The following is a 14,694-nucleotide window of genomic DNA, read 5'->3' on the forward strand; positions in this document are numbered from 1 at the left end:
TTACTAAATCGTGGAATTCTGTTTTTTTTTTAATTTTTGCAATTTTCGATACTATTTTCGCTCTATATTTTGAACCGTTTGTCGAAACGAGGCGTGTAATACGTTGTTGGGAAGCTATGGACAAGGCGCAACTTTCATATATAGGAATGGTTTTGAGATTCCTTACAGTTTTAAGTTAATTTTGAAAATCATGCGGCGGACGACAAGTGGCAGCGACCATTTTTCTTGAAATTTTTACAAACCGGTTGTTGAAATGATTCAAATGATATGCCGTTGGAAAGATATCGACGAGATGCAACTTTTTCATGTAGAACACTCTCTCTAATTTTTTACGGTTTAAGAGCATTTTTAAAATTACAAAAGTGCGGACACTGTTTTTTGCGACACCCAAATCAGCGAGTGAACGTCATCCGCGAGAAAATCGCACTGCATCGGATGAAAACCGCACTGCATTAGACAGTCAAGTGAACTTCATGATTTCTGTTGTCGGACGTACCTTTTCTCAAACAAGTTTTTGTTGTCTTTTTTCCAAGTTTTTTATGAACGAGAGTGGACCACAGAGACGAGGCAAATGAACCGCGACATATGTCAAAGTGAACCTCATTGCTATATTATTGTTTCGTTTAAAAAATCGCACTTTTCATGTTGGGCGCAAGTGAACAGCATCACTCTCAAAAGTGAACCACTGAACAACATCACTCTCAAAAGTGAACCACATCCGAGGACCAAACGCACTGCATGTGATGACGCAATCAACTAATTTTTTAGACACACGAAACAACACCATTTTTTAGGCGAGTAAGTGAAGTGCGCTTCATGTCAGGCGTTAGTGAACCACATCATTATGATTTTGTTTTTTTAACTTTTTATGTAAACATGCGTTGACCAAACTTCTGGCCTCTACAAGTTGTGCGCCAACGGACTGCACTACACGAGGAGTTGGGCCGCTGTGTCGACTCTAGTGAACTGCATTTTTTTAATTTGTATAAATTTTTGTCTTTCATTTTTATCCACTACAGCCAAGTGGACTGCTCCATCCTTTTCCACAAAGCGAATAGTCAGGTTCTAACAGTACTGCAGACACACACGCCGTACTGCATAGATGCGCCGGCAAACCGCACGGAGGGAGGCTCGCTGTCCAAATTACAGGAGCTGCAAAAAATGGCAACAAAACTGCAACAATAGCTACGGCGGTGGAACTGGTGCTCCGATTAACCACACATAGGGGAGCACCAAACTGCATGCATGGGGGTGGACTCCAGGTGCGGGCGCGCCTCACCGTGTGGCCACAACACCTTGGCCGGAGGCAGCAGACCTACACAATCATAGCTTGTCGTGCGGCTATCGTTGTCCTCTCAGGCAAAAATCCCAGTGAGTAGCACGGCTGGAGGCGTGGCTCCCTGACACAGAACAGAACCGCATGCTCCAGGACCTTTTGCTCGTGATGTACTTCCACGGGAGGGAGAGAGAGCTGCAGGTGCCCATACTGTGGACTGCAGTCACACGTGAAATCCGGGTACTGCCGATTTCCTTGTAGACAAGAAAACTTTCTGCAAACAACAAAACCAAACCGTATCATATGGCGAGTGGTGTAGTGAACCTCCCCACAGCTAATGAGTGAAAGTTTCAGTGCTTACTACATGTACGTGTGTGCTCGTGCGATTCACATGGTGTCTCTGGAGACGACACGATTCGGCAGGCTTGCCGCGCTCTAGATCCCCTCTCAAAGAAAGAGACAGCAAGGGGAAGGGGCGGCCCATCTCAGAGATCATCGGCATGGGGGCAGGTGAAGCGGCGGCCATCTATGAGCCCACACTAGGATGAGGATGCAACTCGCCCGCTACTTCCCTGCAGCACATATGCGGGTGTCAGGATTTGGAGAGCAACCGTCGTAGTCGTCGGATGGGGCGCCCGCATGACATGGGGGCGGAGTGAGCTGCAGCTTGAACAAAAAAACTCACATGAGTGGGCGTAGTGAGCTGCACAGTAGCACTCACCACCCTCATCGTCAACACAGGAGCGCTGCCAAACCTCATCCCACACATCCCCAACGCCATGGCCGCCAGATCCAGAGAAGGGGAAGCCTTGGCGGCCGCCACGTCGGTGCAACACCCCGCCCTCGCCGGGGGAAGGTTGGTGGGGGAAGCCGCTGGGTTCAAGCGCGGGGCAGCGCGTGATGGTCGCATGGCGGGCGGGATCCGGCGATCCGTGGCGGGGTGGGGCTCTGCCCGGGGGCTTGGTGGATGAGAGGAGGCGGCATCGGCCGGAGGGAGAGAGGAGGCCGGTCGGCGGGGAGGCGAGCGGGCGCCGCGGCCGATCCAGTGTTGGTGGATCCGTAGCGGCGCGGGGCGGCCGGCGGGGCATCGCTTCTAGGTGGCCAGTGGGATGTGGTGGGGGTGCGGCCGGCGGGGAGGAGGAAGTTGGAGGAGGAGGCGGGTGGGTCGGGTGGTCGTGGGTGAGGCTGTGCGGGTGGGTCGGGTCGGGGGGAGGTTGGCTGTGCGGGTGGGCGGTGGGGGTGCTTCTCTCTTTTATCGTTTTCACTGTATCCAATTCGTTTCGGTTGGGGTGTTAGCAGAATAAGGGTTCGGTGTGCAGAATAAGGTTTTAAGGGTGTTATCATAATAGACCCACTTACACACACACACACACACACACACACACACACACACATATCTGGGCTATTCTGTTACGGCGTAACAGAATATTATTCTGTTACACGTAACAGAATATTATTCTGTTACCCTACTTGAACTGACAGTTTTAGGCGGTTGTACTGATGATTTTCGAGCGGTTGAACTGATGCTTTCAGTTTTGTTTAACAGATCGTCTTCTTTAGTTCAAAAATGTTTTGCAATTTTTTTGTCGTAACGGGGTGTGTAATATATCGTTGGAAAGCTCTTGACAACTATATTTCAAGTATATTGAACGTTTTTGCAAAATCATTATGGTTTAAGAGCAGTTTTGAAAAAAACGTTTTTTTTCAAAACCGAAAACGTGAATCGTATTTTGGACTCAATTTTCAAACCATTTGTCGGAATTGAGCAAATAAGATGGTGTTGGAAAGCTGGTGAAAATCCGCATCTTTCATATATCTAATGTTTTTTATAATTCTATACGATTTAAAAGTAATTTGGAAAACGGTGAAATTCTAGGCGAACGTATTTTCACGATTTTTTGCAAACGGTTTGTCGGATTGATGCAAATGATACTGCATTGGAAAGCTATGAAAAATGCACAACTTTTTTGTATAGAAATGTTTTTCTAATTCCTTACGGTTTAAAAATGAATTCGAATACGGTCAAATTTGATTTCAAACATGATTTTTTAAAAGTTTGTCAAAATGAGGCAAATAATATATAGTTGGAAAGATATCGAAAATACGAAACTTAGCCATGTTCAACGTTTTCTCAAATTCTCAACCGTTGAAGAGTAATTTGGATTACGATGAGACCCATCGTGCTGTTTTCTGTTAGAAAAAACAGAGTACTTGTACTGATCTACATGTGCGTTTATACTGATATATTATTCAGAGAGTAATTTTGAAAGGTTCCGAAATAAAGAATACTTGAACTGATGTTTGCATGGTTTTGTACTAAGCGTGTTTTCACTAACTAGACTTTGATCTGTTTTAGGTAATATTTTTGCTCGTAAGTTTTCAACGGTTTATTGTATCATTGCCCATGTACTTGCATGGTTTATGTCATCGAACTAAATGATAGTTTTTTCAAAAAGAAAATGTTTTTTTAACTAAACATTATTTTACAACGATGTTATGGACTTCTCTTATTTTATGACTTGTACCTTTCCCATTTGAATTACATGTAGTCTCTTTTTGCTTGAATTTTTATAATACAAAACCGAATGGTTCACTTTTACCTCATCTCTTTTAAAGCATTCAGAACTAACGAACTAAAAGAAAATGGTGAGCACAGTGCATTTCTATACCACAGTTCATAATAGGGAGCACAATCCATGTGAATTGTATAAAAGATAAGTAACAGTAAAATTGGAATATTGGTGTTTTTATAGAGTTTGTAGTACCATCACAACCAAAGTTCATAATGACATAATCTTTGTTCGTGCTCCGTTCAGAAAAAGATACACAAGTACATTGCGGCCAAAGTATTACATTCTGACAAACATAATAAGCCACCTCGCTAGAACATAGCATCTCAAACGGCTCTACTCCTGTTGCACAGAAAAGTGAACAACAAAATATTTTTGGCTAGAGTAGCAAAGGTACCAAGAAAATGCACAATTCTATTGACTAACATGTGAAGTGGATGTACGCATGCCTTGTAGCATAGGGTTGTACTGACACACTCAGCATCAGGGGATTTCCAACTCACACAAGATCAAACTGCACCACTTCGTTATGCGAAGGCCAGCTGCCTGGGTCGTCACCGTCGAACTGAACCCCACACCCCTGTTGAACTGCTGAAATATTTTAGTACGAGTTAGATACAGTGCCAAACTAGTACCTGAAAATCTCATCCCCAAATATGCATGTCAATCTTCACAGTTGGAAGTAATCTGATCTATCTCAAAACATCGAACTGATACGTACATGCAAGAACAAAACTGGTACAAGAAATACAAACAATCAATATGAGGAGGAATCTCTAGATGAATAAGAACAGAGCATCAAGAAGATTCATCAAATTCATACCAAAAATATGAGGAGGGGTCATGGTACGCCAACCAATAGGCTATGCGGGAGGAGGGCGCGACCTACAGTTTCAGTGGTATATGCCTAATAATAATTGGAAGGTAGATGATCAGCCAGTGTCGGCCTCCAAGGCCAACAACCTTCTTGACAACACACTATAGACCGACCAACATGGACTTTGTTGGGTTTAGTTTATTTATTCATGAACTGTTAGGCGTGCCCATTTTGAAATTACGAAGTTTTCTATACCCATCTGAACCTACAAAGTTTTCCTATAGCCTTTTGAACTTACAAAGTTTTTCTCGATGAACTTTCATGTGGTTTGTTTACAAGGAACTTTCATAAGGGAACTTCTCGCGCAATTGCACATGTACTGGTTATATTTTCTTTGAAGCCAGAATGGTTTTCATATGTTTCGTACACTATGGTGATGAATATAAACAGTGGGTGAGCACCAAGACAACTTTAACATGGGACCCCTTCCCCCAAGAGGAAGCAATAGGAATTATTGCTTAGAAAATAAGTGCAAGTACAAGGAGAGTAGCAAGAGTTGTACTTTTGGTGTAAGCATACATGAGCAGGGCTTGCGCGGAGGCCGCGTGAGGGACTGGTTGAGGACGACCACACTAATGTTTGTGCTGCTGCCGTTGTGGCAAAAGGGGCAACGACCTGTGTTGGTTGCAGGAGCTGGGCTGACCACCTAGGCATCACATCAAAGTAATTAGCAAGATTAACCACTACTTTTTACAAGAATTAGCCAGCAATTAAAGGGGTGAGAAATAATAGTTCTAGTAATTATAATTTCCAAACACTAGTAGCAACCACTGTTTTTGGTTCAATTTCCTATGAATAAAAACACTCCTGGGTATTGACGAAGACGATCTGTTAAACATAACTAAAAGCATCAGTTCAACTGTTTCGAAACCATTAACACAATCGCCTGAAACCATCTTTTTGCTTGAACTTATCTGGGACGTCGTGTTGAACTTTTTTCTGTACTTATATGCTAGTAATAATAGAACATTTCCCATACAGTTTTTGTCCATTCGCGGACATCAACCAAAATAGGCAGGAGAGAGCAGTCAGTACAAAACCATACAGAAATCGAAGAAGCAACATAGTATATACTGATACAAAGTTGGACGGATGCTCTGGGATCTTTAGAACTGGTGAGGAAGCACAGACTTGTTGCACAAACAAATAAGATATAAATGTTTACTGTCCAAGAGCGCCCGTGCCATGTATTCAGAATTTCCTCGCACCATTTGTCATACACAAAAGTCATGTATGGCTATCAGGCACAACTTCTATATATAGAAGGACCAGCAAGGGTCTTAGAAACCAACTAGGAGTACATGATTTCAATCAACTCGATGCTCATTAGTACTAGAATTATAGGACAAGAAGTTTAGATGGTACCAACGATGGTTCAGAATCATCGAGAACACAAGTTCAGTAACATAGTCACTTCAGTAGCACACACAAGCAAACAAGGTTGAATTATCAGACAAGTTCAGTAACATAGTCACTTCATTAGCATACAGTGGAGAACAATCACTCCTCCGAAAACAAGAAGACTAGAATAGGTTGCAGTTCAGATACAAAAGCATACCAGCGAGATTGAGGACGGAGGCATGGGAGATAGATCATCCGTCGTCGCTGCTGTACACACGTTGCCAATTAAAAAGGCTGAACTTCAGTAGATGGAGAAGAAGGACGGATGACGAGCCAGCAGTGGCCAGAGGAAGAAGGCCACACAGGAGGAAGCACGACTACCGAGAGCAATGGGCAGCGCCACGGCGGTGTCCATGACGGTGGCAAGCAAATGAGCCGATTGTTCACGTGCTTCCCAAGATCCCCTACAACAGCGAAGTCACATCACATTAGCACTCTAGAATGCATGTAAACATGTACGTGTTCAACATATGTTCAAAATTCAACATGTACAAATTAGAGAGCTTCTAATGAATTCAGCAGCGCCAGCTTGTAGTCTCTATACTGCAAAAAGTTCAGCATCTAGAAGAAATACATCAGTTTAAATATGCTTACCATAGTAGTTTAGAGTGTCGTGAATATATAGAGTCCGGTCTAGCAGAGATAATGTTACCTATTTGCCCTAAACTGTCGGGCATGAAAAGTGTAATGGCAGAACATATGTTTTGTCTAAATTCCCGAATGCAAACTTTCCTGCTTGTGAACACAACTAAATAATGTTGCAAGTATGTAACAGCAAGACATGAACTAGCCTCCACGCTGGTGTATGATTAGCATCACCATACGACAAAAGGAAGAACAACCCATCCATATACCATTGTACAAATAAATACAGAAACACAAAAGCTTCTACAAATTTTCTAGTTTTTCGCTCATACCTAAAAAGATTGGATCATACAATAGTATAGGAACGCATCATATGTACCAAGTGAGCTAGTAGTTCAAAATGCATCAATCAAATACCACATGCATCACACTTGTGAAAATGAAAATTCAGAAAAAGAACATTTTCGTTAAGAAAAAGCGAGCTAGCAATCATCCATCAAATGCTCTTTTTTGGCTCAGTAAGCTTGATAGGGGAGTTGTTGTACTTGTTGCAACATCACTACTTGAACTGGTGTGAGTACCATACCTGGACGGATGGGGCAGGAGGGAGATGGTCAGGGAGTAGGCAAGAGGAGGGGGCATCCAGAGGACGTGCTTGGAGTGCCGTGCGCTGATGGATGGTGGTTGGAGGAGCGTGGTTGTCGGGCGGTGCGGCGGTTCAGACGACGGCATCCAGGCTTGTCTGCCGTCACGCTGTGGAAGACGAGTGGAGCAGGCCAACAGCGCAGTGGAAGCCAACGGGAGCAGGCCGTCTCTAGCAATTTTCAAGCACAAGGTAGCTACAAATAAACGATGAACAGAGCAAAGCTAGTAGTCCAGTGTACTGAGACATTGTAGCAAACACAATGGCGTGCCTCCAAATATGTGATTTTTTATATTAATGAACTGCTGCTGTTTCTTTCATCAAACTAGTACTAAAGAATTTCCTTTCTTACCGAGTGTTGGGAAACAAAACCAGAGACGATGTTGTTTGCCAGCGCATGTGCAGCACAATGACCTCGCCCGAGAAGCAGCACAGGATCCAGCAATTTTTGTCGGGGGACCGAGCTTGTGGGTGAAGACAACAGGAGGGAGCGGCAGTGCAGGGGTGGAGGAGCGGGAAGGTCAAGTTCGAGGCAGCGAGAGGAGCACCTCGAAGAGACGTGGGGGCTGGGAGGAATGACAGAAGGAGAGAGGCCCGCTGCGCTGACCGAAGATGAGATGAGAGCGGAGATGTGTCGCGGACTCGAGGGCAGTGCTAGTCTCGCTGGACCAGAGACGCGATGGTGGCGGGTGGGGATCGGAGGCGCCGGGGCTGGGGGTTGCTGGGGATGGGGCACGCCGGGGCTGGGGGTCGCCGGGGATGGGGCGCGCTGGGGCTAGGGGTCGCCGGGGATGCGGCGCGCCGGGAATGGGGCCCGCCGGGATGGAGCGCGCCGGGGTTGCGGGTCGCCGGGACTGGGGCGTGTCGGGGTTGCCGCCGCCGGAGATGGGGCACGCCGGGGTTGGCGGGGAGGGAGGTGGGGGCTTCGCGTGCGAGAGGGGACGAGTCAAGAGGGTTGTGGGCTTCAGCTTGCCATTCGAGCGGAAAAAGTTCATTTTAAACCTTAAACTTGTAGAGGTTCGGCCAATCAAACCCTCAAGTTCAAATCCCGGTCGTTTACACCCTAAACTATGCAATCCCGGTCTAGATTAAACCTTGACAAAAGTCAACCGGGATTTGTCTGGTGGACCAGCCCATTTGTTTACTCAAAACAAGTTGACCGACCGGGCCGGCCCATGAAAACTGGCGACCATGCGGAGCGCGAGCCTGTAACGCTAAATCCGACCGGGCCGGCCCATGAAAACTGGGGGCCGCCAAAACCAGAGACGATGTTGTTTGCCAGCGCATGTGCAGCACAATGACGTCGCCCGAGAAGCAGCACAGGATCCAGCAATTTTTGTCGGGGGACCGAGCTTGTGGGTGAAGACAACAGGAGGGAGCGGCAGTGCAGGGGTGGAGGAGCGGGAAGGTCAAGTTCGAGGCAGCGAGAGGAGCACCTCGAAGAGACGTGGGGGCTGGGAGGAATGATAGAAGGAGAGAGGCCCGCTGCGCTGACCGAAGATGAGATGAGAGCGGAGATGTGTCGCGGACTCGAGGGCAATGCTAGTCTCGCTGGACGAGAGACGCGATGGTGGCGGGTGGGGATCGGAGGCGCCGGGGCTGGGGGTTGCTGGGGATGGGGCACGCCGGGGCTGGGGGTCGCCGGGGATGGGGCGCGCTGGGGCTAGGGGTCGCCGGGGATGCGGCGCGCCGGGAATGGGGCCCGCCGGGATGGAGCGCGCCGGGGTTGCGGGTCGCCGGGACTGGGGCGTGTCGGGGTTGCCGCCGCCGGAGATGGGGCACGCCGGGGTTGGCGGGGAGGGAGGTGGGGGCTTCGCGTGCGAGAGGGGACGAGTCAAGAGGGGTGTGGGCTTCAGCTTGCCATTCGAGCGGAAAAAGTTCATTTTAAACCTTAAACTTGTAGAGGTTCGGCCAATCAAACCCTCAAGTTCAAATCCCGGTCGTTTACACCCTAAACTATGCAATCCCGGTCTAGATTAAACCTTGACAAAAGTCAACCGGGATTTGTCTGGTGGACCAGCCCATTTGTTTACTCAAAACAAGTTGGCCGACCGGGCCGGCCCATGAAAACTGGCGACCATGCGGAGCGCGAGCCTGTAACGCTAAATCCGACCGGGCCGGCCCATGAAAACTGGGGGCCGCCAAAAAATAAAGTGAGCTAGCCAAGCATCGAACCCAAGATCTGGCGCAACAGATACGCTTGTACTACCAGTGCAGCTACCAACTAAATTTGTTCAATTAGCAACACAAAGCAATATAGGCCTAAAGAAAAGCCACACAAAACTATAAGAATCAACACCAGATTCGAATATTTTTTTAAATTTCGAACACAAAAAATGTTTTGATTCTTTTTGAGTGTTTATGAAAAGCGACCACATTTCAAATTTGTGAACAAATTTACGAAACTAAATTTGGATAATTCAAACAAACTTTTGGAACATGCACATTTTTTAAAACACCCAAACAAAATTAAGAAAACGAACATTCTTTAAAATTCACAAATTTTTTTGAAACGGGAACATTTTTAGTCTCTTGATTTTTATTGAAAATACGGACTTTTTTAGAATTTTATGAAATATAGGAATATTTTTTAAACTCCAGAACAAAATTAGAACACACCAACATTTTTTATTTTTGTGCCTTTTTTTGAAACTGAACCAAATTTTTGAAAACACAAAGATTTCTTTAAAAAGTTGTCAAAATATAAAAAAACATTCTGAACAAATTTTCAATATAAGGATTTATTTTTAAAATTCCGTCTGTGGACAACACAAGGTCTCAGGTTCGAGCCAACCCTGCGGCTTATTTTTTTTAACAGAAAAAAATAAAGCAGGCCGACCCAGCAGCGAGCAGGGTGTGCGTCTGCGTTTTAATACAAAAATGAACAATTTCGACCATTGAACATTTTTTAATATACATTGAACATTTTGGTAATATACAATGAGCATTTCTTAAATACACATTGAACATTTGTGTGATATATGCTAAAAATTTTGTAAATACACAATGAACATTACTATAATATACGCTGAACAATTTGAAAATACACAATGAACATTCCTGTTATATACACTGAACAATTTGAAAATACACAAAAAAGAAGAAAGTTAAAATAAACAGAAGAAACATAGATTGTTCGTCGTATTAAAGTATTACTAATGAAAAAATGCACAATGAAACATTTCCTTATAATGTATTAATGGAAGAAAAAGGAAAACAAAAAATAAAGGAAAGAAAAAACCGAAAGGAAAAGGAAGGAAGAACATGAAAGAACCAGAAAGAAAAAACCTAGAAGATAAAATAAAACAAAAGGTCAACAAAAGAAATGAACAGAAAAATAAAGCAGTGAACGGGCTGTGCGGCCACGAAATGGGCCGGCCCACGCGGAGGCGTAGCCACTGCTGCGGGCGGCAAATAGGTTCCACCACCAATCCCAGCCATCCTTTGCAATCCCTGTTTGGCAAACGACTCCAGGGTTTGATTTAGACCGGGAATGCATAGTTTAGGGTGTAAACAACAGGAATTTGGACTTGAGGGTTTGATTCGCCGAACCTCTACGAGTTCAAGGTTTAAAATGGACTTTTTCCCATTCGAGCTGCTCCACTTTTGTTCTTCTGGATCGAGCAAAATTGCATCGCGCCCTTATCGGACCCATAGTAACAAAATAATATTCTGTTACTAGTAACAAAATAGCCATGTCCTATATATATATATATATATATATATATATATATATATATATATATATATATATATATATATATATATATATATATATATATATATATATATATATATATATATATATATATATGAAAATGGATTGGTACTCCTAGGAGTACATAGTCCCAACGTCAGACAACTCACGGCGCGTGCTACCACGTGAGGGGATGCCTGCCTATTTTGCCATTATATACGAAATAAATTAAGCATTAATTAATAACCGGCCAAATCTCATTGCCTGGATCAGGTTTGTTTAAAAGTTTGTTCCATGAAAGTAGGATCTGGAGTTGGCACTGCCCACATATAGGGAGCGACTCACAACATAGTACTGCTGGCCAAAACTATTTCCGCCGGCTGCCGGCCACATTGCTTCCAGACGTTCGTCCAAATTGGTGATGGTCGAGCTAATAATTTCTTCCACGTCGTTAATCGCAAGCTGCAGGCCCAATACGTAAGTAAATTTCTTTCATTATTTTCTACAACAATTGTACTGGTTAATTCCTGCATTCATCTGGTGCTACTCTTGTGTGTTGCAGGTTGCTGGGGCAGCCCGCGGCTACAAGGTGAAGATGAGATACCGTAGCGGCGACGGAGACTAGATGCGTGCGACACGGGCTTGATGAAACACGCGAGATGAGTTTGACAGCCTCGACTACGGAGCTGAATCATGGCATCGCCAATCTGTGATCATCACATCTATCAAGCGCGTGCGGCTCAACATGTCAGCAACGACAAGGCATTGACGATTTTTTTATTCCGGGCGGTGAAATGGTGCAATTTTCCATTTTTATTATTCACGGCCGCAACTGACGAATACAAAATTTGTTATGTAATACTCCAGTTATACGCTAAGCCATGAGACGTGAGAGTACAATCTACGATGTATTTTCTTTAGATGATTCAACCTACAAGGTATACCAACCCTGTTACACATCAGTTTGGTTGTTTTGATATGCGTGATATCTGCCGTGTCCTCTTGATTCTAGAACGAATACGAGCGATGTAAATACCATGACAAACTGGCATCTATATGCTTCTAAAAAACTTCACTACCAAAATCACGCAATCTCAGTACAATATGGGTCGAACCGATTGGATGTTCAACTGTGTACGACCCATGGTGTATGATGAAAATAAATACTCCTTCTCGGGATGATATATATATATATATATATATATATATATATATATATATATATATATATATATAGAGAGAGAGAGAGAGAGAGAGAGAGAGAGAGAGAGAGAGAGAGAGAGATTCATCACTTAGGGTGCAGAATAATTTATTCTTCACCCGTGCTAATCTTATGATCATTTCATAAATAACTTACATTTAATTCATTCATAATTTTACCTAACATAAAATATTTTTACGGCATATATATATATATATATATATATATATATATATATATATATATATATATATATATATATATATATATATATATATATACACTCACTTTTTACGTCTGAAATAAGAGAAAATTTAGTGAACGTAAAATTACGGTGCATCGATGTTAAAATAGAGAGAGGAGGGGGGGAGGGGGCTTGAGGAATAATAGTCAGTTTTTCAAAATATATGTTTTAGTGTCTACTTTACTTCATACACATAGTACATTTTTCTTATACATCTGATATAGTTTTTTATACATGTTTAACATTTTATATATACACAGCGAACATTTTACAAATACATGATTAACATTTTAAAATATATTATTTTGGGTGTCTAATTTTTTCATACATATTTTTACATTTTATGGATATATTAGGAACTTTTTGAAGTTCGATAAATTTGATGTAATTTCCGAAAAATTAGACATCATATTTACATCATATTTATTTCCGAAATTTACATCATATTAGACATCATAATTTGGGAAAAATTAGACATCATATTTGGGAAAAATTTATCGAACTTGAAAAACATTACATCAAATTTCGGAAAAGTTCATCGAAAGTTGAAAAATAGTTCATGAAATCTGGTGAATTTTTTCCATCAATTAGGAAAGGAAAATACAAAAAAGAAAAAGAAAAGAAGGAAGAAAGGACAAAAGAAAGAACAAAAGGGATAAGAAAACGTAGTTGACCACAGAACGTTGAGTGGTGGGGTGGTTATAGCGTGGCACACTGTAAGACTACACCCGCGGGTTCGAATCCTCCCATAGTTGTTTTTTTGCATCAGTTTAGAAAAGAAACAAAGGGGAATGTGAGCTGGCCCGCGTCGTGCAGGGATGTGTGCGCCCTGTACCATTAATGCTGTATTTGGCGCTGAGGACGTCAAATAGGATTTGGCCTACGCGCCCCTATGTCTCGCTTGAAGCGAGACAGGGGGATGCGCTCGCGTCGGGGCGAGCCCCAGACGGACCAGTCGCGCGCTCGCCACAGCCTACTTTTTTTTGATTTTTTTCGTTTTCTGTTCTTACTTTTTGTTATTTTTGTACTTTTATATATACATTAAAATATTCTACACATATCTCTATGTATATGTTAAAAATACTCATTTAAAAAAATATTGATTAAGCATTAAGAATGTTGGAACAGAATTTGAAAAATGTTGGGCAAGTGTTTGAAAATGTCGAATAAGTATTAAAAATATTGAACAGTATTTGAAAAATGTTGAACTAGTATTTGAAAAATACTGAACGAGCATATGCAAATGGTTGAACAAGTATTTGAAAATGTTGAATAAGTATTAAGGATGTTTAACAATTATATAAAAATGATGAATAGGTATTATGTTGAAGGAATATATGAAAAGTGTTAAACCGGTATTTGAAAATGTTGAATAAGTATTAAAAATGTTCAACAAGTATTTGAAAAAAGGTTGAATAACTATTAAAATGTTGACCAAGTATTTAAAAAATGTTTAAATAGCATTCAGACAATGTTGAACGTGTATACAAGAAGTGTTGATCACTTGTTAGAAAAAAATGTTTTTGACACGTACAAAAAAAGCATTGAAAACCAAAGAAACATACAAAAAAAGAATGGGAAAAACAAAAAATGGAGAAGAAAAAATATAAAGAACAAAAAAGCAAAAAAGGAAGAAAAACGGAATAACACAGAAGAATATGAAAAAAGAAAAGGAAAAGGAAAAAAGAAAAACAGGGAAAACCTAAAAAACCAATGAAAACCGGCTATTTATGCCTCAAGTAGGGCGCACCCACTACTTTCACACTAATTCCGTGTGAGCCTAGTGGCTAGGAGCTCCGAGCAACTCGCTGTAGGATCGCCCATTTTTCTCTTCGTTTTTTAAGTGCGGACCGGCCTGACACTGTAGCTCTCGACGCGAGAGCAAACTCTCGTCTTGCTTAATGCGACGAATAGACGCTGCGCAAGGCATTGGACAGATCACGAGCCAACATACGTATTAGCTGAAGCCCCAGGTCCGTGAAGATTACGATTCATGGGGAAGCCTATCGGAAAAGTTGCTATAGATCGCTTGTAGCGATTAGAAGCGCCGTAGACACTGTAGCTAACGACGCGAGAGCGAACTCTCGTCCCGCTTAATGCGAGGAATAGACGTTGCGCGATGCGTTTAGGCGACTGGCGTCTGCTACCGCACCTTCTGGGCCGGTCCAGGAACACTCATGGGATTTGTAGCGCGAAAACC

General features: G+C 42.8%; 1 protein-coding gene and 2 long non-coding RNA genes across 9 annotated transcripts; 1 reads left to right on the forward strand and 2 right to left on the reverse strand.

Annotated features, from left to right (window-relative positions):
* Positions 1–1,058: 1,058 nt before the first annotated feature.
* LOC123134250 (uncharacterized) lies at positions 1,059–2,463 on the reverse strand. Its single transcript, XR_006465597.1, has 3 exons — positions 1,962–2,463; positions 1,638–1,848; positions 1,059–1,550 (listed from the first exon to the last, which is right to left on the reverse strand). It is a non-coding gene; the product is annotated as an uncharacterized lncRNA (long non-coding RNA).
* Positions 2,464–4,059: 1,596 nt separating this feature from the next.
* Positions 4,060–8,294, reverse strand: LOC123137539 (uncharacterized). 7 transcript variants are annotated; one of them, XM_044557329.1, is made up of 6 exons: positions 7,705–8,294; positions 6,611–6,685; positions 6,446–6,528; positions 6,282–6,331; positions 5,226–5,369; positions 4,060–4,437 (listed from the first exon to the last, which is right to left on the reverse strand). In XM_044557329.1, coding segments are annotated over exons 2-6 (387 nt in total). In that variant the 5' UTR covers positions 6,613–6,685; positions 7,705–8,294; the 3' UTR covers positions 4,060–4,329. The 7 variants fall into 7 exon arrangements, 6 of the variants coding, with proteins under 6 accessions (XP_044413264.1, XP_044413263.1, XP_044413267.1 ...); XM_044557328.1 differs by having other exon boundaries at positions 7,296–8,294; XR_006468342.1 differs by having other exon boundaries at positions 5,243–5,369; positions 6,282–6,528; positions 7,296–8,291.
* A 3,068-nt stretch (positions 8,295–11,362) lies between these two features.
* LOC123134251 (uncharacterized) lies at positions 11,363–12,011 on the forward strand. Its single transcript, XR_006465598.1, has 2 exons — positions 11,363–11,526; positions 11,612–12,011. It is a non-coding gene; the product is annotated as an uncharacterized lncRNA (long non-coding RNA).
* Positions 12,012–14,694: the final 2,683 nt, after the last annotated feature.

Source organism: Triticum aestivum, chromosome 6B, assembly GCF_018294505.1.
Source record: "Triticum aestivum cultivar Chinese Spring chromosome 6B, IWGSC CS RefSeq v2.1, whole genome shotgun sequence".
NCBI lineage: Eukaryota > Viridiplantae > Streptophyta > Magnoliopsida > Poales > Poaceae > Triticum > Triticum aestivum.